This window comes from Lampetra planeri, chromosome 58 (assembly GCF_965212315.1).
Source record: "Lampetra planeri chromosome 58, kcLamPlan1.2.h2, whole genome shotgun sequence".
Lineage (NCBI taxonomy): Eukaryota > Metazoa > Chordata > Hyperoartia > Petromyzontiformes > Petromyzontidae > Lampetra > Lampetra planeri.
Genome location: NC_136164.1, coordinates 652,908 through 677,441, shown reverse-complemented (window position 1 = coordinate 677,441; position 24,534 = coordinate 652,908). Strand labels below are relative to the sequence as shown.

The window sequence follows — 24,534 nt, the reverse complement described above, 5'->3', positions numbered from 1 at the left end:
AATTTCATTTTTTACCTACGTGACTTTTCCGAAAGAACTAAGAGTATCTGCATTATGCTTTGGTAACATAATGAATGTAATTTAATAGTTTCCATCATTGTGTTTTGTAATTGTATGCACAATTTTAAATAGGTTATGTTTAACTCAAAATAGAGGAAGATATTCTATGGGAGGCCATTGTGTGTGATGGTCGGGGATCAGTCTGAAATTCGAGTGTTGATTTACACTGCAAAAAAGTAAACTCACAAACGTCTCTATTCACACGTACAGGTGTGCTGGGCTGATGGAGCTGAACGTAACAGAGGCTATGCAGATGACTCCTCCAGGAAAGATCTACATGACGGGTCTCCTGCGCGAGCCGGAGAGCATGAGGCCTCTCGTGTTCACATTTGTATTTGTGATGTACGCCCTCACTCTTATTGGAAACACATCGCTGGTTCTGGCCATCTTACGAGAGGAAGAGCTACACAAGCCCATGTACATCTTCATGTGCGCACTTTCCATGAATTCAATTGTTGTGAGCACCACCGCACTTCCAAGAATCATGTATGATCTTCTGTCTGCCAACATAATTTCCTTTCCTGATTGTGTCATACAAATGACATTCATCCACATCACAAGTCTTTTGGAAGGTTACATATTGGCTGCAATGGCAGCAGATCGGTACATGGCTATATGTAGACCCCTCCACTACAGTTCCATTCTCACATCTGTACTCGCTGTTAAAATATGCTTCGTATTAGTTGTGATTTCATCCTTAATGTTATCAGGAGAAATTGTATTGGCAAGCCTTATTAAGTTATGTAGCAAGCCAAGAATTGTATGGATGCCAAATTGTGATTTTATGTCATTGACAAAGATGAGCTGTGAAGATGTAACCATTAACATCATATATGGCTATGTTATTACAATTCTATCAGTGCTGGTCTCATTGGGGATCATTGTGTTTTCCTACATCTGCATTCTGTATGACTGTCAGAAGTCCACCCAGCGCAGAAGTCAGCAGAAAGCGATCAGCACGTGTGTTACTCACTTCTTTGTTCTCATCATGTTTTATGTATTTGTCGTCTTCATGGTCATGCATCATCGTATTGAAAATTCTACGCTCATTCCCATTGCAGTCCGCTCCACGCTCAGCTCATTGTATTACATAATCCCTCCAGTACTTAACCCAATTATTTATGGTCTTCGTACAGCTGAGATTCGGCAGAGTTTAGTCAAAATATTAAAGTATAAAATTTCATCTATTTAGCCAAGATACTTCCAGTTACGGATAAATACAATGTTGTCATAATTGTATCTCCTCACTGATTACTCCAATCCATATAATTGTGCATAATAAGGGTCAATCCGCAGATAACAAAATTATTCACGGATTGGCGTGACCCTCGTGATTGAGTATACGGATAAGGGGAATTTCACTCTGATATGATGATACACTTTAATATATTTTTTTGCCAAAATAAAATTGGAAGCCTAACTACAAGGTGGCACGTGGTCCATGATTTGTCAGATATGATTTTTTTTGTTTTCTTCACCCTCCCCTATATTTTTTACCTGCTTGTGCTCTCGGTTTCATGAGACAATGGACAACATTTGTGCACATGGTGCGTTTTGTGTCAGGTGGGAACTATAGAATCTCACCATCGGTGTCCACAGTTATTCAGCAATACTGGCACTGGAAAGAGATAGAACGAGTGCGTGAAATATAGAGGGGTAAATTATGACGATGTGAAAGTATATGTTTCATGTATGTTAAACTTCTTTCGCACTGTACGTAGCCAACCGTGCTAATCAGAGGTGCAGGGGAAAAACAACAAACTAAACAAAAAAGCAATTCCAAAGAAATTGGTTTTCAATCTAGCTTTAAAAGTTACAGTGGCTTCCTAATATCAGAAGAGCGTTCCAGACGGCAGCAGAAGTGGATTTGAAAGTGCGCTATGCAGTGGCTAGCCAAAAGCCGCTACGAGGATGAACGGAGTTCGCGTGATGGTTTATGCTACTTGACGAGATCAGCAAGGTATTGTGGTTCATTTGTACCAAGCACTTTTGTTTGTGTAATGACTTCGGAGACACAAACCGTAAAGGGGTTCTTTATTTTATTATACGATCTCTTCACAGTGTCGACTCGATGACACAAAGACGACTTGAGGACATAACGACGACTAACTATATAACGACGACTGACTATAGTGCGACGACTGACAACGTAGCAACAGTGATGACAACGATGACAGCGTCGACCCCGATCCCCACGGCAGCCTAGAACCCTGCTTCTTGCCCCCTTTTATGCCCCAGCATGGCCCATGCCTCCGCCCCTGGCCACGCCCCTCTTCTCGAACTCTCTCGCAGGTTCCTGAAGCTCCCAGATCGTTCCCCTCTTTGTTCCCTGGCCTGGTTATTCCCCCTCGTGGCCGCTAGTCGTATATGTCTCTGTTGTTACAACTCGTCTCCGAAATTGTCTCTACACCCGTAGATGCCACTCGTGGCTGCTAGTCCACACACTGTCTCTACATTTCTAATGAGTGTAATTATTCAGCAACCAAAAACAACTGCAGCTCGACGAGCACTGGACGGACACGGTCGAATCTTGCAGTACCCGTCACGACATGTTCCGAAGAGTTTCGTACACTTTTGTACATGACTTATTTGGCAGCCGTGTGATGAAGATAGACACCTTTGCTACCGACATTGGTGCCAGGGTCTTGAGTTTTAAATTGGTTCCAGGTTGATCAAACTCAGATGGCAGACCGGGAGAATGCATTGCATTCAAGTCATAAACTGCTGCCTTGATTGTCACTATTTTATTGGCAAAGTACGTCGCAAGTACTGTGCACAGACTGGGTTGACTAGTTGATGGGTGGTTGGAGTGCAGCAGACCCACCACGATGCACCACAGAGCACGGGGGTCGCGAGCCAATTAATTGATATGCAGCACGTAGAAAGATTTCCGAGACTCAATAACACTGGTCAACAAAAAAAATTCTGGCCTGGACTTTTGCAGCTGTTTTAGACTAATTTCAGGGTGCTGATTCCAAATCTGATCTCAGATTTGCTCTATCACATTTCATTTTTATGCTATCGGCATACCCCATTTTCATTGATTTTACCCGAAATTAACTCTGTCACTTATGATTGCAAGTTGTTGCGAGTCAGTGACTACTTTAGTGTTAAAATATGGTGCTGTATTTTTAGGATAGTGTGTTTATAATATAATTTTATGTAGATATCCACATTTATTTAATATTTATCTTCTGCAGGGCGTGATCTAACAATGGCTACAACGTCTGAAAGAAGGAAATGCAGTAATGACCCAGATATCTTCTGCTACATCTGTGGCAACTTCACTTTGCAGGATCAAAGGCACAACATCAATACCTTTGTCAAGAAGGTTGATATTGCCTACTTTAAAGCACGACTTGGAGACCAAGACAAAAATTGGGCTCCTCACAAAGTGTGTGAAACCTGTGTTGAAACTTTGCGATCATGGTCTAAAGGAAATAATGCTAAGCTGAAGTTTGGTGTGCCAATGGTTTGGAGAGAACCTATAAAACCATTTGGATAACTGCTACTTCTGCCTTGTCAATGTAAAAGGTTTAAATAAGAAAAACAAACAACACTTACAATACCCAGATATCCCATCTGCCAGATGACCAGTTGAGCACTGTGAGTAAATACCTGTGCCTGTATTTACTGAGCTACCAGAGATTGATGTTGAATCCCTCAGTTGACCTGCTTCTACAGATGATGATGATGATGATGCTCAGATCGAATATACACCATCTGATGCAGATTGTGATAACATTTCTGTTTAGTCAGCCTGAATTGAATGATCTTGTAAGAGATATGTATTTGCCAAAGCAGTCTGCTGAATTGTTGGCTTCCAGGCTGCAAGAGAAACGACTACTCAGACCTGATACTAGTGTCTCCTTTTATCATAACAGAGAAGCAGCACTGCGAAAGTACTTCCATTCACATGGTCAACTTGTTTATTGTAATGATGTTGAAGGGCTTCTTCTCAATATGGGACTGCCTGCATATGATTCAAGTGAATGGAGACTTTTTATTGACAGTAGTAAACGGAGTTTGAAATGTGTGTTACTTAACAACAGAAATATATATGGTTCAATCCCAATAGGACACTGTAAAAATGAATGAAGAGTATGCCAACATCAAGATTGTTCTGGATAGATTGGAATACCATGCTCATGGATGGCTAGTTTGTGTTGATTTTAAAATGGTTAATTTTCTGATGAGTCAGCAAGGAGGTCACACCAAATACCCTTGTTTCCTGTGCTACTGGGACAGTAGGGCTACATTAGAACACTGGGTTAAAAAGAACTGGCCACCAAGAATCAGTTTGACGCCTGGTGACAAGAATATCAAGAATGAGCCTCTGGTTGATAGGAATAAAATTGTATTTCCCCCACTGCACATAAAACTTGGGTTAATGAAGCAATTCGTCAAAGCTCTTGATCACACTGGAGACTGCTTCAGTTATATATGTTCAACCTTTTCAAGTCTCAGTGCCGAGAAGAAAAAGGCAGGAATATTTGATGGCCCTCAAATAAGAACACTCATCAGGGATCCACACGTTGTTACAACAATGACTGCGGCAGAGGCTAGAGCTTGGAATGCATTCTCTGATGTGGTGCGGAATTTCCTTGGGAACAGGAAAGCGGACAACTATCGAGAGATTGTGGAGGAGCTGCTCTTGAGTTTCCAAGCACTTGGATGTAGAATGAGCATAAAGGTTCACTACTTACATATTCACTTGGCTCAGTTTCCAGAGAACTTGGGTCACGTGAGCGAAGAGCAAGGTGAACGCTTTCATCAAGACATTAAAGTTATGGAAGAACGTTACCAAGGCCGATGAGACTCAAACATGATGGCAGATTACTGCTGGTCCTTGATGAGAGACATTCCACAAGCTGTACATCGGAGATCGTCAAAGAAGAGGTCGTTTATGCAGATGTAACATCACTATTGTGAATGACCTTTTTGTACATATTTTTCTTATCTTCACAATTAAATTCTTACATGGTAATATGCATTCACTCACATTGATATGCAGTCACTCTCACAACTTTGTGCTACGGCTCATTAAATGTTTGTTGTATTATTATTGTATATTGTATCTTATCTTATTCTTGTATGGATGTCTGTTTAGCTATTCGTATATGAGCATACATTTGCTGTTTTTATTGAAAATGTAATATTTGATATCTCAAAAACCTGATGTGGTAGACAAAAACTGATGCCAGATTTGGAATCAGCACCCCAAAATTCCCTTCAAACCGTTGGAATACCTTATGCCATAAAAAGTGTGTTGACCAGTGTAATGAGTCAGTTGGCAGATCTGCAGGCGGCTCTGTAAGCGTCTGATTACTATTAAGCCAGGACAATTATCATCCAATAAATGAATGGCCACAGCATCTTTTTTTTCACAACAACTTTGGAGAAGGAATTGACTTATCAGTGCTTAATTTAAACCTACAGGGGTATCCAAGCACCAGCATGCTCTACTCCAAGCCTTCTACACCATGGCAACGAAAACAATCTGGGGAAACTGTAAAGATTATGCACCCCTCCCCCACCTCGAGAATTTGACACAGATCTCTGTATGCTTAAGCAGCGATGGAGCACCTTAGTTACAAGCTGAAGGGAAACATTTGAGGTGATATGGTCCCCATTCCTTGAGAATACCGCGTAACACGAAACACTTGAATGGAATGAGGAAAGTAACCAGTGAGCAGGGGCTGGGGAGGAGGACTTAGTCGTAGAAACCACATCACTCTATCATATTCTGAGAGACGGTTGTCCCCAAGAAGAAAAAGCAGAACCGGGCTTCATACTTGTGTTATTTATACTGTTTAATTAGTTTTCTCTGGTTATGCGTTCCCCTTCACCGTCTTCCCCCTCGCACCCCACCCCCTAGTCTCCCTCTCTTGATCTCTGATCCTACCGTTAGTAGGGAATAGAGCCCAGTGGACCATAATTGGCGCCCATGAGGGGCAGAATCACCCAGAGGGCGCGGATTCTGTTCACACATTCCCCACGTGTTATTTTGTTCACCCTCTGTTGTGTTCGTGATTGCAGGTTTAATAAAACATAAAAAAAAAACGAATTTAGGGTGTAAGTTTGAAGAGGAAGAAGTGGTTGATGTGAAGTGGTGTATTTTCAGAAATTTTACTCTGGTGTGTTATTTCAAAGATATGTCCTGCTGATCCAAAATGAGAATTGTATCCATGAGAATATCTTGTTTTGTGAATAGTTCTTTGCCATCCAGTAACAGATTGTTTTTTTTGGTAGAAAATTTTGCTTTCGCTTCTGTTTTCAAGTGAATTGAATGTTTCAACTGAATTAACAGCCATAATTACAACTGGACACCACCACCAATGATAATGGAGAGCTGGCATTAGGACTGGGAAGAGGCAAACCGTCTGAGCCCCCAAAACTCCAATTTCATTCAATAACAGACGTTGAATAAGTGGTTACAACCCCGTTCTAATATTTGTCAGCCACAAAAAATGCAGCTCTGAGCTGTAACATGGTCATGGATGCCATCCCACATTACCAATACCGCCCCATTGGAATGCCAAAGACAGAACCGTTGCAAACTGGCAAGTATTCACAGCAGACCTCAACAAAGCAGTAGCAGACGTCAAACCTAACCAAAAACCACTTCAAACACTTTGTAAATGCAGTGATAAATGCTGCCAGAAGAGACATTCCTCAAGGCTTCAAAACAAAATCCATGACGTGGCCAGCAAATATGAAAACGATATTAATATGTAAGAAACCAACCACTTCTCTGAGGACACCACGGCAGCTGGGGAAGGGCTCGCTGCTGGATTAGAATAACAACGCAGCATACGGCAGGAGCTGATCGAAAGCACAGACACAATCCACAATACCAAGAACACATGGTCCATAATACACATAAAAACTGAGCAGCGACCCACAGAAAGCAGAACTCCACTATATCACAGCAAACCAGATAGCACCTCAACTGCTTCAAAATGGCAACTACGAAATAAACAGCACACAAAAGGCAAAAAAGGAAACTTAACAACGAATAAAGAATAAGAGAACAAAATCTTGACTTAAAGCTTCATGACTGCAGGAATTCCTATTATTAGGGTCTTTCGGTAAAGTCACGTAGATAGGTTAAAATATAATAACAAAAAAATACTAAAAACTACGACGTTGCGGTCGAAACGTCGTAGTTTTTTATTTTATTTGCTTTGAACCTATCTACGTGACTTTACCGAAATGCCCAAGTAATAAGAAGAGAACAATTACTTTGGTGACCAGTTCACAATCGCCATAATGGAAAACCCCACCACCACCACCGTGGGAGCAGCCGACGGGCTGCTCTCAGCCTCCATCAAGGCACAGCCCCAGTTCATTGGGCGACACAGCCAGCCATCCCATTCCCCGCGAGCTGCCCGACGCCAGCAGCAGCAGCTCCACACGGCGTGGCAGCAACTCACCTGCCCACCTCCACCAGGCGGCGGCTGCCCTCTACTCACTGCCACCGTCCGGCTCGCTCAAGCCCATGCGCAAGCCCATGAGCCCAGTTGCGGCCTCGGTGGGGCACCGGCGGCAGGGGATGAGGGGCAGCCGCCAAGCAAGTGCCAGGACAAGCCGAGCATACTGCCCAAGCAGTTATGCCCAGCATGCGGCGATGTAGCATCGGGGTACCACTATGGGGTGGCATTGTGCGAGGCTAGCGGGGCCTTCTTCAAGCACAACATCCAAAGAGACATCGAGTGCAGCTGCCCAGCTTCCAAAGAGTGCGAAATCACCAAGCGGCGCTGCAAGTCACGCCAGAGCCACTTCATGAGGTGTCTCACCATGGGCATGCTCAAGGAGGTTTTCTTTATGAGGACGCCATGCTGTGGCCATGACCTTCGGGATGGGCTTCTGCTGGAGAGGTCCTTCCCTGGCTGGTGTTTGTGCTAGTACTGGGTTGTCTGGAACCGGTAGAGCGGACTGCTGCTGGTCTCCCACCCAGTAGTTTTGGTCTGTCTTTTAACCCCATTGTCCATATAATTCATTGTCATCTCATCCATTACACACAACACACCCCATATACTGTCTCAAACAATACCTCCCATATTGTTCATTTATTTCTTCCAGGATATAGTATTCGACAATGGCATAATATTGCTCCTTCCATAAGGTCTCCTGTCACCCGTAACTTAAAGATTACATATGTAGTGGTGATACGCGCTGGGGTAGCGATCAGGTGCCAGCGCGTTGTGATTGGATGTGTGGGTGGTGACGCGCGCTGACGGTGAGGGATCAGGGGTCAGCGCGGGATCGTGGGTTGTGTGGTGTTGATTGGCTGGGTGCCGGTGACGTGCTGGTGTGGGAGTGATCGAGTGGCAGCACGGCGTGATTGGTTGGTGAGTGGAAACACGCGTTGGGGAAAAAGGATCGTACAGATAACGCGTTGTGATTGGTTCACTAACAAGCGATGCTCGCATCGAGGTCCGCATCCGCTCCGTCTCCCGGGAGGAACGACTATATAAGGGGATGCGCACAGGCGCACGGGGAGAGTGTAACCAGCGAAGACTGAAGACGGGAAGAAGAGCCAGGGCCCTGCGGTACCTAGTCCCGCTGTCCTGCGAGGACCGGGACTCTGTGTAACCCAGAGGCGGGGGTAGTGTGAGCATGCAGTGTCAGCATGCCGAGTGTGTAGCCGGGGCCTAGAGTCTACACGAGACGAGTGATATGGGTGTAGCCAGAGGCGTAGGGTCTACACGAGACGAGTCTACACAAGAAGAGTCTACCCGAGACGAGTGATGTGTGTGTAGCCAGAGGCATAGAGTCTACACGAGAAGAGTCTACACGAGACGAGTGATGTGTGTGTAGCCAGAGGCATAGGGTCAACACGAGAAGAGTCTACACGAGACGAGTGATGTGTGTGTAGCCAGAGGCATAGGGTCTACACGAGGCGAGTCTACACGAGACGAGTGAGGCGTGTGTAGCTAGAGGCTTGGAGTCTACACGAGTTCAGTACGGTGTGTTATAAGAAGAGAAGAGGTTACGAGTTGTACCGGTGTCTGGTGACCGTACGCGGAAGAATAGAGACTACACGTTGTATCGAGATAAGTGAAGATTTAATAAAAGAAGTGTGTTACCCGTCAAGGAGTTTCCTGCCGTCATTTCCAATACTTCAACTGGCGTCAGAAGTGAAACTGTCTTCCAAGCATGGATACGAGGAAGACCGTTCGGACCCACGGGAGTGACCGCGAGGACAACCTTGACGACCCGGGCCAGCTGCCGTCGGGGGGTGAGGACGAAGAATGGCCCACGCTGCAGGATCCGCCGGCGGCGCCGGAGGAGCGGCGGGGGACCGAGGCCGTGCTCCGGGAGGCGCACTCTCGTCTGGCGGAGCTGCTGCTCGCCGCCGCGTCCATCCTGGCGGAGATCAGCTCGTCGGCAGGAGCGGAGACGGCAGCGGACATTCTACAGGGTCGCCCTGCAGATTCCCGCCAAAATGACTTGGCGATTCCCGCCATTTCATCGGCGGCGACTTTTGGCGGGAACGGCGACCGCCACGTGGGTGCGGGTCTCCAAGCGCGCCATCTTACGTCATCGACGCGCGCTGCGGACCGCCATCAGGCGTCCGCCATTGGAGCCGCCATCTTACACACCGACGGCGCGGCGGGAAGGAACCACGACGCGGAGGACGACTTCATTTTTCAACAGCGCCTCCCCGCATTGTCAGCCTTCAAGGCGGAAGGCGGGGACTGGGGCCAGTTTCAGCGCAGATTTTTGGCGCATCAGGAGATGTCGGCCTGGTCCCTGGTCCGATGCTATGGCGCTGCGGGCATTGCCTGCCATGTTGGACGACAACGCGCTCGCGGCCTTCATGTCAGCTCGGAGGTCGGACCGATCCACGCTTAAGGCAGCGCTGGGTCTCATGGCCAGGGTCTACGGACCTCCCTCGGCGTGCCGCCATCATTTTTATGCGAGGCGGAAGGCGGACACGGAGACCGCGCTCGCCTATCGCACGGCGTTGCTGGCTCTCGCCGATGCTGCATTCCCTCGGATGGACGAGGAGGGCCAGGATGCGATGGTTTTGGAGCAGCTGCTTAAGTTGGCGCAGGACCTGGGGGTCCCCATCAACACGGCCGACGAGATCGACATTTCTTCCTTACGGGTCGCTACGAGTATACAAGCGCACGAGGCCCTTCAACGCAAACAGGGGGTCGTCTGCAACGCTGCTGTGGCCTCAACTCCGGGTTCGGTGATCACCGAACTACAAGTCGTCAGTCCGCGAGAGGAGGCGTTCACCGCGGGACGACCGGGGGACTGGAGGTCGGGGGGTCGGTCGCCTCTGCGATCGAGCCGCAAGCTGGAGCAACCGAGATCACCGACGACCCTCATCACGTGCTACAACTGCGGCCTCCGGGGCCACGTGGCGTCCGGTTGCCGCGCGCCCCGTCAGCGCGCCATGGGATCTCGGCTGGACGACGACCAAGGCCCCAAGGCATCCCTACAAACCCCGGCAAGTCGCGGCACCTCACATGCTCGGCCCACACACTCGACACGCATGGGCCGTCGCGGAGCGATGGAAGAGGGCCGGTTAGGGTTCGGGGATTCGGTACGGCGAGGGGGTTTCGGCCGGGACCGGAGAGACATTGAGTGGTCGGAGTTGGGACATAGAATTGTGGCTGCTTCAGCGGGTTCATCCGTCGTTGCGGGTTCTATTGATGGGGTAGAGGTCAGGGTATTGGTGGACACGGGGGCGTCGGCGACGATTATATCTGACCTCATTTATAACATTCTCCCCGTCCAGTGCCGTCCACTGCTCCCAGTGGATGTGCCGTTTTTCGCCGCAAATGGGGGATCGTTGGGCATTATCGGTCAGATTAGGGCGTCCATTTGCATTGGAGATATCAAATTGTCGGGACCCGTTTTTGTTTCGTCTTCTTTGGCGGTTCCTTGTCTATTGGGCACTAATTTTTTGGCTAAGATGCCCATTAAAATTCTAATCGATCAGCGTTGCATTGAACTACCTTCGGGTCGCCGCATTTCATTTTTGACGAGCCCTACTGAGATTCGGACGGCGTGCGCCACGATACAAGCATTGGCGACGCAGACCGTGCACGTGCCCCCGGGTTCACAGATGTTAATTCCCCTCCGGTTAAGGAAACCATGGGTAGAGGGGACTTCGGAACAAGGCATGCTTTTGGGTCCTTCTAACAGGGCTGTAGGAGGGGTCGATTTGTCGGTGGCTCACACTTTGGTTCGGGCGGACAAGGATCCGTTTGTGATGGTTTTAAACGCTGGATCGCGGCCAGCCGTCATTCAGCAGGGTACCGTGCTGGCTCACGCGGCGCGGGTTCCTGCGGAGGAACGGCTGGTTGCGCATGTTGATCCGAGCCCCACGCAGAATATTGAACCGAGGGAGGACCTTGAATGGGTCCATTCGCTGTGCGTGGGCTCGGACGATTTGTCAGGGGTGCAGTTGGGTGCGCTGCGCGAGTTACTAATGGAATTTTCTGATGTGTTCAGCAAGCATAAATATGACATTGGGTGTACGGATTTGGTACGCCACCACATTGACACGGGCGATGCGGCACCGGTCAGGTTAAATCCCTTCCGGCTGAGTCCTGCCGAAAAGGAACATGTTCAGTCGGCCGTTAACGATATGCTTGAAGCCGACATTATTTCGCCTTCCTCCAGTCCGTGGGGAGCACCTATTGTGCTGGTTAAGAAGCAAGACGGCTCCTTGCGATTTTGCGTAGATTTCCGTCGCCTGAATAAGATCTCTGTGGCTGACGCGTATCCGCTCCCCAGGATGGACGAGTCCCTCGATGCATTGTCTGGTGCGCGATATTTTTCGACTCTTGATTTGTTATCGGGATTCTGGCAGTTGCCGCTCGACGAAGAGTCTAAACCTAAGACAGCATTTCGGACTCCAGGGGGCCTGTTCCAGTTTAACCGGTTGCCCATGGGACTTCACTCCTCTCCAGCGACGTTTCAGCGCCTTATGGAGTTGGTTTTGTCAGGCTTGCAATGGGAGACGTGCTTGATTTACCTTGACGATGTCATTGTTTTCAGTAAAACATTTGAGGAACACCTCCAGCGATTGAGAGGGGTGTTCTTGCGAATGCGATCGGCTAAATTGAAATTTAAACCGGCCAAATGCCACCTTTTCGTAAGTCCGTTAGATACTTGGGTCACATTGTCGACTCTTCGGGGATCTCTACCGATCCCGCAAAGACGGACTGTGTCAGTTCATGGCCGACACCCACGTCGGTTGCAGACGTGCGCAGTTTCATTGGGTTTGCTTCGTATTATCGCCGATTCGTTGAGCACTTCGCCACTATTGCAAAACCCTTGCACGCTCTCACGGCGAAGGGTGTGAAGTTCAAATGGGGACCGGAAGAGGAGGCCGCATTCTGCGCCCTCCGGGACGCCTTGGTGGGCGCCCCACCCTTGCGTTATCCGGATTTTGCGAGTCCCTTCTTGCTAGACACGGATGCTAGCAACACGGGCATTGGGGCGGTACTGTCCCAGGTCGTTGGGGGAGTCGAAAGGGTGGTCGCTTATGGTAGCAGGGTGTTGTCTCCGACTGAGCAGCGCTACTGCGTCACCCATCGTGAACTGCTCGCCATTGTTTTTTTTGTACAACAGTTCAGACCGTATCTCTATGGGCGTCACTTTACGGTCCGGACGGACCACGCGGCGCTACAGTATTCATTGAGGGTCGCCCAACCCTCGGGCCAATTGTCACGGTGGTTGGAAGTCCTCCAAGACTATCAGTTCACGACCACATACCGTAAGGGGTTGCGACACACAAATGCCGATGCCCTGTCGCGATTGTTGCCGTGTCAGAAATGTGCGTGTCTATCGGGATCGGCGCGCTGTAAACCGCCGGTTGTGGAAGATAAGGGGACATTGGCTGCGACTGCGGGCGCGCCAATCGGGGAGGTCCCCGCTACTTGTCAGGATCGGGACTCGCTGCTCTCATTGTCGCTGGGCGAGTGGGGCCGCCTCGAAATGGCGGACAGCTCCCTGCTAGCATTGCGCCGCAGGGTGGGTGGTCCTAAAGAGGACCAGGAGCGAACTGGCTCCTATGTACTTAAACAGGGCATGTTGATGAGATGGGACAGTTTGTCCCGGCGGCACGCGCTGGTGGTGCCTTCTGCTGTAAGGGGGAAAGTTGTTTTGGCCGCACACGAACGCCTCTTGCATTTGGGAGTAAACAAAACTCTTGCCCTGCTTCAGCGTGACTATTATTGGCCGGGAATGGGGAGTGACGTGGTAAATATTCTGAAGGGGTGCGTTGAGTGCGCCAGACGGAAACCACCGCCCGTGCTAGCTAATCCACCGCTGCAATCGATTCAGGTCTCGCGCACTAACGAGCTCGTTGCACTCGATATTTTGGGGCCTTTTCCAGTCACGCCTAGAGGGAACCTGTTGGTGGGGGTCGAATATTTCACCCGGTGGCCTATGGCGTGGCCTCTCGCCAACCAGTCGGCAGCGGCTGTGACGGACGCCTTTGTCCAGGGCTATGTCCTGGACAAGGGGGCTCCCGAACGCTTGCTGACCGACCAAGGTAAAAAAATTTCGAGTAAATTGTTGCAAGAGGTGTGCGATTTATTGGGTACTAAAAAGGTGCGTACCTCCCCGTACCACCCGCAGACAGACGGGATGGTGGAAAGACTTCACAAGACTTTGACTTCTATGCTGTGCCAGCAGGTGTGTGAGGCACATGTAGATTGGGACCTGCAGGTCCCGGGGGTCCTTGCCGCGTACAGAATGGCCCCCCATGCAGCGACAGGGTTTTCCCCATTCTATTTGATGTACGGTCGGGAAGCCGACCCGCCCATGGAAACGCAGCTTGGCCTGTCCGCTCCACGAACCAATTCTAAATTGGCGGAACATATTAAATTCAATATTCACAAGCTAACAGAGGCAAGGGAGGCCGCACGGCTTAATTCGCGGGCTCGCCAAATTGCTAACGAACGACTGCGGGCATGGAAGGTGTCTGTGCACGAATGGAAACCGGGTGACAGGGCCTGGCTGCATTGCCCTCAGGCGCCCTTGGCTACGTCGCCTAAATTGTTGAGGCCATGGCGGGGGCCCGTGGAGATCGTGCGCGTTGCACGGCCCCAGTGCGTTCAGATAAAATGGGGAAAACGACGGTGGTACGTCCACCCCTCCCGACTGAAACCGTTCTCGCCTCCATATGGCCTCCCATTGTGTCGTGAGGGCCGAGCATGTGACGTGACCGACGACCCAAAGGAGGAAATGTCTCTGCCTGATCCTCACATGTCTCCGCCTGATCTGCTCCCAGGTGTCTCGGAACTGACAGCTGCCGACCACCGGCGGCCGGATCTTCGCGGCGGGGCCGGGCCTTTCAGGCCCGTTCCACGCCGTCTAGAGCAGCCGGAGCCGCCTGACGGTCGTCAGTGTCCCGTCCCGTATGACGGACCAGCCAGACGGACTCGCGCCAGGTCGCGCTACTTTGTTTGACCTGCCACGTGAGGAGTCGAGGCAGTGTGAGCGCCTCGTCACTTCGTTAGTTGCAGAGACGCGGAGCGCGTTCGTTTTCTAGAAATCGCTTTTATTATGTTGTTCGTCGGGCTGTATATAGTTTTTTATATATAAGGTGTTGTGTGTGGTATTGTTAACTTTTCTTGCGGTTATTGTCAAATTGTACATAGGTTGCTGTTGTGTTGTTGTTGTGTTACGGGGCACACTGGGGGGGGGTTTTGTTGTGTTAACGATGTGGGAGGTTGTTGGTTAGCAGCCGGGACGGCTGCAAGCTATGTGGGGGGGGGGGGGTGATGTAGTGGTGATACGCGTTGGGGTAGCGATCAGGTGCCAGCGCGTTGTGATTGGATGTGTGGGTGGTGACGCGCGCTGACGGTGAGGGATCAGGGGTCAGCGCGGGATCGTGGGTTGTGTGGTGTTGATTGGCTGGGTGCCGGTGACGTGCTGGTGTGGGAGTGATCGAGTGGCAGCACGGCGTGATTGGTTGGTGAGTGGAAACACGCGTTGGGGAAAAAGGATCGTACAGATAACGCGTTGTGATTGGTTCACTAACAAGCGATGCTCGCATCGAGGTCCGCATCCGCTCCATCTCCCGGGAGGAACGACTATATAAGGGGATGCGCACAGGCGCACGGGGAGAGTGTAACCAGCGAAGACTGAAGACGGGAAGAAGAGCCAGAGCCCTGCGGTACCTAGTCCCGCTGTCCTGCGAGGACCGGGACTCTGTGTAACCCAGAGGCGGGGGTAGTGTGAGCATGCAGTGTCAGCATGCCGAGTGTGTAGCCGGGGCCTAGAGTCTACACGAGACGAGTGATATGGGTGTAGCCAGAGGCGTAGGGTCTACACGAGACGAGTCTACACAAGAAGAGTCTACCCGAGACGAGTGATATGTGTGTAGCCAGAGGCATAGAGTCTACACGAGAAGAGTCTACACGAGACGAGTGATGTGTGTGTAGCCAGAGGCATAGGGTCTACACGAGAAGAGTCTACACGAGACGAGTGATGTGTGTGTAGCCAGAGGCATAGGGTCTACACGAGGCGAGTCTACACGAGACGAGTGAGGCGTGTGTAGCTAGAGGCTTGGAGTCTACACGAGTTCAGTACGGTGTGTTATAAGAAGAGAAGAGGTTACGAGTTGTACCGGTGTCTGGTGACCGTACGCGGAAGAATAGAGACTACACGTTGTATCGAGATAAGTGAAGATTTAATAAAAGAAGTGTGTTACCCGTCAAGGAGTTTCCTGCCGTCATTTCCAATACTTCACATACAGGCATGCCACACTACATGTCAGAAAACGCCATTTATGACAGCACTCTATTACAAAATACATTGTAAAACTATTCATATTGATATTGTTAATTAGGTCGAGTATTGAAACTAAATCCTGGTTCCATTACTGCCACATTTTATTCATCACTCACCTTCAACTCAATAGCAAAAAAACAGACAGGGTCTTGGCATTATCAATGCCAATTTTAGAGGCCTTATAGACACATTTGTACACTAATTTTTTTATTCAATAATCTTTGGCCAGACAGCTTTTGTCTATCTGAAACATGGTTTACCTCGCATGCTATGCCTTGTCTAATATAAATTAAAGGATATAATATATTCCGATGAGACAATCAAGAGGAGGTGGTGTGGTAGAATGTGAAAAATTACCCACCTTGCATACAACTTACTACTGTATCGGACCCAAGCTCTTTTGAATATATCACACTCAACATTTCTTCTCCATTTAACCAACGTCACCCATTCTAAAACGTGAACTATTGATCATAGGAGACCTACATTGTAATTGGCTAAACCTACCACATGATGCATTAACCTTTACATACCAGTACAATGTTACCTATTAACGTAATTTTTGTCTGTGTGTCCGTCTGTCTGTCCGTCTGTCTGTGGAAGCAACTTGTGAAGGATTTGGCTCACAAACCGTGGGGTTTTAGTAAAAAAAAAAAGTAACCAGGTACCACGCCATAAGCCCCATGGTGAGCCTGCGCAATTCCATTTTCCCGTCAATTTAAAAGTAGTTAAATTAACAATTTAGTGCTATTTATTATTATTATTATTATTTATTAATTTCCTTACACAGCTCCGCGAACGACAAAGCTGACCGGGGGTTGCCCCTAGCAACGCACACGCGCCATCGGTAGAGCGGGGGGGGATTCTCGTTAAAAATTAAATAAAAATACACAAAACGCTAAGGTAAATTATTCACAGTGTCATCGCCCCCCCCCCCCCCACCACAATGTGTGCACTTACTACTATAGGGCAGGGTTAGCAGCCCAGTCCCCAGCCTGCCACGGTGCCACCTCGGCCGGCTGGGCAATCTAGGCGAGGACGGGGGCTCTGCATGGGACTATGCCTCACGACGGCACTCTGTCAGGTTAGTAGTTTGTGCTATAGAGTCGATATATACTGCTATAGAGTCAGCATGCACTGCTGTAGTGATAGCAGGTTCCACCACAGTCGGTATGCACTGCTGTAGTGATAGCAGGTACCACCACAGTCAGTATGCACTGCTGTAGTGATAGCAGGTTCCACCACAGTCAGTATACACTGCTGTAGTGATAGCAGGCGCCAACACAGTCAGTATGCACTGCTGTAGTGATAGCAGGTACCACCAAAGTCAGTATGCTCTGCTGTAGATGTGTAATAAAGGACCTCGTCACACACTGCTGGTCTCCGTTGCTCTTTATTTAGCTTCTTGTTCACACCCCGCTGGTCCTGACAGCGAACCAGCGTCTCCTCACGCGCGCCCCGCACGCGCTCCCTCATCAGTCCTTCCGTACCCCCCACTCCGCACACCGCTGGCCGACGGTGTGCCGAAGCTCCTCCAGCCACGTGGCTGATGGCGCGGATCCCCTCCGGCTGCCCAACGTGGTCCAGCTTCTTCACTCCAACAACTGACCTGGAACCCTTCCGGGCTCCCACCTACATCCCCTTTACCACGTGATCCTGTCTCCTCTCCTTCCAGACCATCAGATCCGGCCTTCCCATAGCGCCCTGCTGGCTCCACCCCTGTTCACCTCGCTTCCGATTGGACCCGAGGTAAACGGCGGGCCCACCCATATGCCCCCATACTGGGCTAAACCCCCAATACCCCGGGCCGTATGATTGGGCCAGAGCCCAGCAGCAAACCCCGTTTACGCTCGCATTACAGATGTAGAAGAGTAGAAGATGGTAGTGGTGTCATGTGCGCTGTCCGGTGCGATGGCGTCACGGGACGTGGGGTCATGCGCTCTGGACGGCGCACATGACGACACAGCTCCTCGAGGATAAAGGGGGGACCCTGTGACGTAAGCGGGGTTGTAGCTGGAGAGTAGGGTCGAAGTAGGGTGGCACGGGGGGAGCCAGGGGCAAGGGGGTAGTAATAGGGGATAGACAGTGTCAGGGCTGGACGTGGCTGTGCTCCTCGGTCGGCCGTGTTGGCTGATCCCACGGCCGATGCAGAGGAGATGGCACAGGGCAGCCGGCTGTGTCGAGACCGAGTGGGACCTAGCCTGGGACCCCTAACCCCTGGGAAGTGGTTCACCCCCCCTCCCCCGTGTGTTGTGTAGCCCTTAATAAACTTACGGTGAAAGCCCTTAACCTTACCTCTGAGTGAGTCATCGCCAACCCTTTTACAACTGGTGTCAAAAGTGTTACGCCATCGCCAAAATGTCAAGAGCAGGCGTACGGCATAAGAACCCACCGATGGGACGATTGGAGGGTGCCGACGGTGGAGAGGAGGCTCCAGCAACGACCCCGGAGCCCGGGGCCCCGGTGACGGTCCCCAAAGAGGGGAGTGGGACGGTGCAGGAGGAGTCGCCGGACGGAGGTGCCGGCACGCCACACCCGCTCGAGGGTGCTGGCGTGCCACTGCCGGAGGGTACGGGTAACCCGTACCCGTACCGGGCCGGGTACGGGTACCCATACCGGGCCGGGTACGGGTACGGGTACCCGTTTGCGACCCTGGTGCGGCCGGGTACGGGTAAGGAATCAAAACACGTTTGCGACCTCTGCCCTAGATCAGCTACTCCACCTGACGTGTGAGCTGGGGATCACTTTGTCGATCAATAACGATCGCTAGATCACGTCATTGGCGGGGGCCGAGAACATCCAGGTGCACCTCTCCCTCCGCCAACAGCCCCAGATGGCGGCGTGCGCGGGGGTCCTGGCGCCGGAAGGGATGGCCGCATCTCAAGGTGTGGACACCCTCGCTGCCCTGGCGATGCCCGGTCGTCGCGGGAGGGCGGAGGGTGGTCGCCATCCAGAGCAACGGGGGCGGACGGGACCATCCCATCTGCAGGATGATCCCACATTGACCTGCTTCCGCTGTGGTCAGCGGGGCCACATCGAGAGGGGTTGCCAGAATGCCTCAGGGGCCTTCAGCAAGGGGGCTCCAACTCCTCCAGGACCCTCGTCGGCATCGGGCCCAGGGCCCCAGGTGAGTCGTGACGCATCACCCACGCGGCCGCTCCCCTCACCTCATGCATTTAGCGGGGTTAGGGCCCATCGTCATGGGGTTGTCCTCGAGAGATCGAGTGCACCATCATTGTCACCCACGGGATGGCCCAGACAGACCCGCCACTGGAACGCGCTGGCGCTTCGGATGGTGGCGGCCGCTGCCGGCTCCTCAGCGGTGGCGGGATACGTGCAAGGGGTGCACGTTCACCTCCTGGTGGATACGGGAGCATCTGCCACCATTATTTCAGAGGCCATTTTCGAGCTGCTACCCCGCAGCGTTGGTCCGTTAAGGCCGGTTCGTGGGGCTTGTGTCGCCATGAACGGCAGCAGTTTGGGCATATTGTGCCACGTTATAGCGTCGGTTCGGGTTGACGAGATTGAGTTGGCCGGGCTTATTTTGGTCTCCACGACCTTGGCTGTTCCATGCCTCTTGGGGACCGACTTTTTGTCTAGAATGCCCATTCGAATTCTCATTGACCAGGGCTGTGTGGAAATGCCGTCAGGGAGGCGGCTGCATTTCTTACAATCACCTACCATCCTGTCTCTCTTGGTCGCCAGTGTGCGGACCTTGAATAAAGCGGTGGTGACCGTACCACCAGCATCACCAATCGTGCTACCCCTTAGATTGCGCAGACCACTCAAAATGGGCTCCACAGAGATGGGTATTCTCCTGTTCCCGTCGAGCTACTTTTCAAGGACGGAGGAGTTGGTGGGCGCCTTGACAGCCGAGTCGGGGGGCCAGAACCTTTTTTGCAGGTCCTCAATTCGGGGCATATGCCGGTTGTAGTCCCGGCCGGCGCCGTCCTGGTGCACGCGACCCCGGCTCCTCCACCCAAGAGCGCTGCCCCGGATGGAGGGGTCATGGCGGGCGTGATGCACACGGGGAACCCTGACGCATCGTGGATCGCCACGTTGTGCGACGAGAATGCCTCGTTGTCCTCCGGGGGAACGTCGGCAACTCCATGACCTCATCGAGCGGTTCCCCGATGTGTTTAGCCAAAGTAAGTTTGATCTGGGTCGCACTACTCTTTTGGACCACCACATAGACACGGGCGACTTGGCCCCTATTCGACTTAATTCCCACCGCTTTAGCCTGGCGGAAAAAGATCATGTCCGCTCGGCTGTCGACGAAATGTTGGCGGCGGACATCGTCTCCCCATCTGCTAGCCTTTGGGGTGCCCCCATTGTGCTAATCAAGAAACGGGATGGGAGTCTCCGGTTCTGCGTCGATTTACGTAGATTGAACAAGATCTCGGTGGCTGATGCATATCCATTTCCTCGCATGGATGATTCCCTGGACGCCCTCTCGGGCGCGTGGTTCTTTTCAACTTTAGATTTGCTCTCCGGCTTCTGGCAATTGCCACTGGATGAAGGCATCTAGACCCAAGAGAGCGTTCCGCATGCCCCAGGGGTTGTTCGAGTTCAATCGGCTTCCTATGGGTCTCCATTCGGCCCCGGCCACCTTCCAGGGTCTCATGGAGATGGTCTTGGTGGGGCTGCAGTGGGAGTCTTGTCTAATCTACTTGGACAACGTTATTGTTTTTGGCAGTACGTTTGGCGAGCACTTGCAATGCCTTGAGGTGGTGTTCGTCAAAGTGCGTGCTGCGGGCTTGAAATTTAAACCCCAGAAATGCCACTTGCTACAACCATCGGTGAAGTATTTGGGACACAGTGTTAGTGCATCAGGTGTCGCCATGGACTCGGAATAAACGGCTTGTGTCCGGACGTGGCCGACTCCCACATCTGCCGCGGAGGTGCGTAGCTTCGTCAGCTTTGCATCGTACTAACGTCGGTTTATCCGCGATTTGCGACAATTGCGAAGCCTCTGCATGCCCTTTCCGCCAAAGGCCAAAGGTTTCACTGGGGCGCGGAGGAGGAGGATGCTTTTGCGGTGCTTTGCACGGCCTTGGCGGATGAGTCACCCTTGGGGTACCCGGACTTTTCAAAACCCTTCCTGCTCGAGACCGATGCCAGCGACACGGGCATTGGGACTGTCCTGGCCCAGGTGGTCGGCGGGGTTGAGAGGGTGGTAGCCTATGGCAGTCGCGTTCTGTCCCCAACGGAACAGCAATATTGTGTGACCCCGGAGGGAGCTTTTGGCCATAGTTTTTTTTGTTCAATTGTATAGACCATACTTGTATGGTAGGCGGTTTACGGTCCGAACCGACCACGCGGCCCTACAATATTCGCTGAGGATTAGTCAGCCCTCGGGTCAGCTGTCCCGCTGGCTAGAGGTGCTCCAGGATTACCCCTTTGATGTAATCCACAGGAAGGGGGCACAGCATGGAAATGCGGACCGTTTATCCCGATTGTCGGCAGGCGGTGGGTGTTCTTGCGCCCTGGGCTCTAGCCGTTGCAAGGCCCCAGGGGACGTCGTGGCCCAGTTGGTCGCTTCGGCCGAGGCGGCCACCCCTCCAAGTGCGGCGACACCCGCGGATTTCGGCCTTGAACTCCCCCGGGGGGTATGGTCCAGCTTGCAGATCGAGGATTCCTCTCTGCTGAAGCTATGGCGCCGTGTTGGGCGTAAGGCCCGGAGCTCAGCTTCGTCGGCTGCCCTGGCGATCGCCGTGCATGACGGACTCCTCATGCGTTGGGATGCCCAATTGGAACGCTATTGTGTGGTGGTTGCCACTAGCCTGCGTGGTAAATTAACCCGAGCCATTCACGAGAAGCTTATGCACCTTGGCTACCACAAGACCTTATTGACCCTTAAGCGGGACTATGACTGGCTGGGTGTGGAGGGTGACATGGCACTGATTTTGAAGGGTTGCCACGACTGCATGCGGAGGAAGGTCCCAGTTGTCCAGGACCGGGCCCTGATGCAGTCCATCCGGGTTTCTCGCGTTAATGAGCTCATGGCGCTCGACATTTTGGGGCCATTCCCTGCATCCCAATGGGGCCACAAATACCTCTTAGTGGGCATTGAGTACCTCACACGTTGGCCTGTGGCGTGGCCTTTGGTCAATCATTCGGCCTCTTCTATCACCGAGGCGTTCGTCCAGGGGTACGTGTTGGACAAGGGTGCGCCGGAACAATTGTTAACTGACCAGGGGCGGAATTTCTCATCTAGGTTGCTCAAGGAGGTGTGTGACCTCCTTGGCACCAAGAAAATCCGCACCTCGCCCTACCACCCCCAATCGGAACCACACCCTCACGTCCATGCTGTGCCACCATGTGAACACGTCCCAGTCAGACTGGGACCTGTTCGTCCCGGGGGTCTTGGCGCGCGTATCGTTTGGCTCCTCATGCCTCAACGGGAGCCGGAGCCCCCTGTGCACATCTAAATAGACGTTGGGTCCTCCAGAAAGGGGTCGGCGGTGCCGGTCCCTTTGAAGATCGCGCCTGCCAGCCGGCAGGTCCCTTTGAAGATCGCGCCTGCCAGCCGGCAGGTTATTAAGAGGAGTTTTGAAATATATATTTCGCCAGGGCAACGCCGGCTACTTCCCACTAGTCTAAATCTAAACAGATTGCTTCATCCATCTCAATGAGCATGCTATTGTCTTTGGCGTTCATCGTGCAAAAATAACCAAGACACCTCATAAAATCATTATGGAATGGACATTTTGAAATGTTGACCTTCAATAATTTATACATGACACTCTCCATTTTGACTGAGATACGGCAAGCTCGGTTTTTTTTACTGCTTGAACATATTTTCAGATCTAATTCTTAAAAATAATTAACTAACATGCCTCCGTAAAAAAGTTTAGAATAAAGTGTGATCATCCATCATGGTTTGATCCGAACATTAATGACAACAAGAGACATAGCCAGGAATAATGCAAAAACATCAAATAACCTCGAAAATTGGACTACCTATGGAACACGTAGAAATAGACGTACTCGCCAAGTAACAAACACAACATTTCCATATCATTAAACTATTCTAAATTCACAAAAAAACAAGAATCTTTGGGCAAGCATTTCATCCAGTTGAAAACCAAGGAAAGCTAAATGTTACACGAAAAAAACTCAAACTGGGTAGCAAAGAACTGTTCACAAAACAAGACATTGTCTATGGATTTAAGTATCATTGTAGATTAGTAAGACGTCTTTTACAAAAGACACCAGAGTAAAATTTCCCCAAATACACTACCGTTCACATCTCTCACTTATTCCTCTTCACACACCTACTCTAAAAATTTTAGTGAGTCATCGTCCCTATTTCTCGTTTAGTCCCATATCTGAACTGGACGTACTGGATGAGCTAGTATCAATTCAGACATCGTCGTCTACAGGAGAAGATGAGGCACCTGCATTTGCACTTGTGGCATATCTAATCTATAAACACCTCACACGCATATTTTCAATCTCTCACCGAAGGTACATGTCAACGAGTGTAAATCTGCTCTTTCGTTCAGTATATAAAAAGGCTGCAAATAACCTAATAATTATAGATACATCTCTATACTTTCACCAGTTACTAAACTATTTTTTTTACTTAAATCAAAAATAAACTGATACTTAAACAATCTCCTGCACAGTAAACAGTCTGGCATTTCGAGAGGATGGCTGCACGAGATCAAAGATGGATGTGTAGAGGTGTTACAGAGGGCTTAACAAACACACTGGGCGTGGTTATGCCCGTACGCCGAGAGGCGCTTACATCGACGTCCGCACCGTTCAGCCTGGGGGGCTGACACGGAGCTGGGATCCCCCACGGCCCCACCCCTCAGTGGGGGAGTTGATATATAAGGCGATGAGCCAGAGGGCTCGGGGTCCAGTGTTCAGCCTTAACCAGTGAAGAAAGACCTGCTAGATAGGCCCTGGGACTCCCCTGGATCGCTGTCCTTCTCAGGATCGACCAGGCAAGCCAGTGGCGTGGCACCGAGAGCCCAGAGCCGATGCTCTTGTAAGAGCCGGTCTGGGGACTCAGGGTGCCGTAATCCCAGCTTAACCAGGGCTGAGTTAGCTAGCCTCCCCTAGCCCGGTAGTGGAGGACCTAGGAGTAGGCTAGCTGTGACATAGAGTGTTGATCTCCCAGTTAAACGGGTGAAGGGGCCGATACCCCTTCAAGTGTTGTACATTCGGCCTGTTATGTATTTTGTACTTAATAAATAAGTGTGCCTCCAACTACGTCGTCCAAGTCTCCTGGAACCTACTACAACTGGCGTCAGAAGTGGTCTTCTAAGGATGGATACAAGACGGACGGCTCGTACCAGGGAACCGGGGGAGGAGGAAACCCCGGCTGACTCAGAGCCCGAGATTGCGGAGAGCGATTCCGAGCAACCGGGGCCGAGTCCACCCACACCGCAACGGCAGGACGGGTGGGGACCGTCAGCTGATGGACTATGGCTGGCTCACTCCCGCCTGGCGGAGCTACTCTACGCGGCAGCCGCCATGTTGGAGGAAATCACTCACCTGGGGGCTGGAGGAGCGGCGCGGGGTGACGACGGACGACACGTGGCACCGGTTCCCGCCATTTCTACGGGCCTGGAAGTCGGATTTGCCGCCATCAGTACAGTGGGTGCTGAGGGCGGGGCCGGGCTACGTCAGGCGACCGACTCTCGCCAACCAGGAACCGCCACGTCATCAATGGCAGCCGGCGTGTCACCA

At 51.2% G+C, this 24,534-nt stretch overlaps 1 protein-coding gene across 1 annotated transcript; it reads left to right on the top strand.

The window, feature by feature from the left end:
• Positions 1-250: 250 nt before the first annotated feature.
• On the top strand, positions 251-1,252 carry LOC144736001 (olfactory receptor 52D1-like). The gene has a single exon (XM_078618633.1). The coding sequence runs from the start codon at positions 284-286 to the stop codon at positions 1,250-1,252; it is 969 nt and encodes a 322-aa protein (XP_078474759.1). The 5' UTR covers positions 251-283.
• The last annotated feature ends 23,282 nt before the right edge of the window (positions 1,253-24,534 follow it).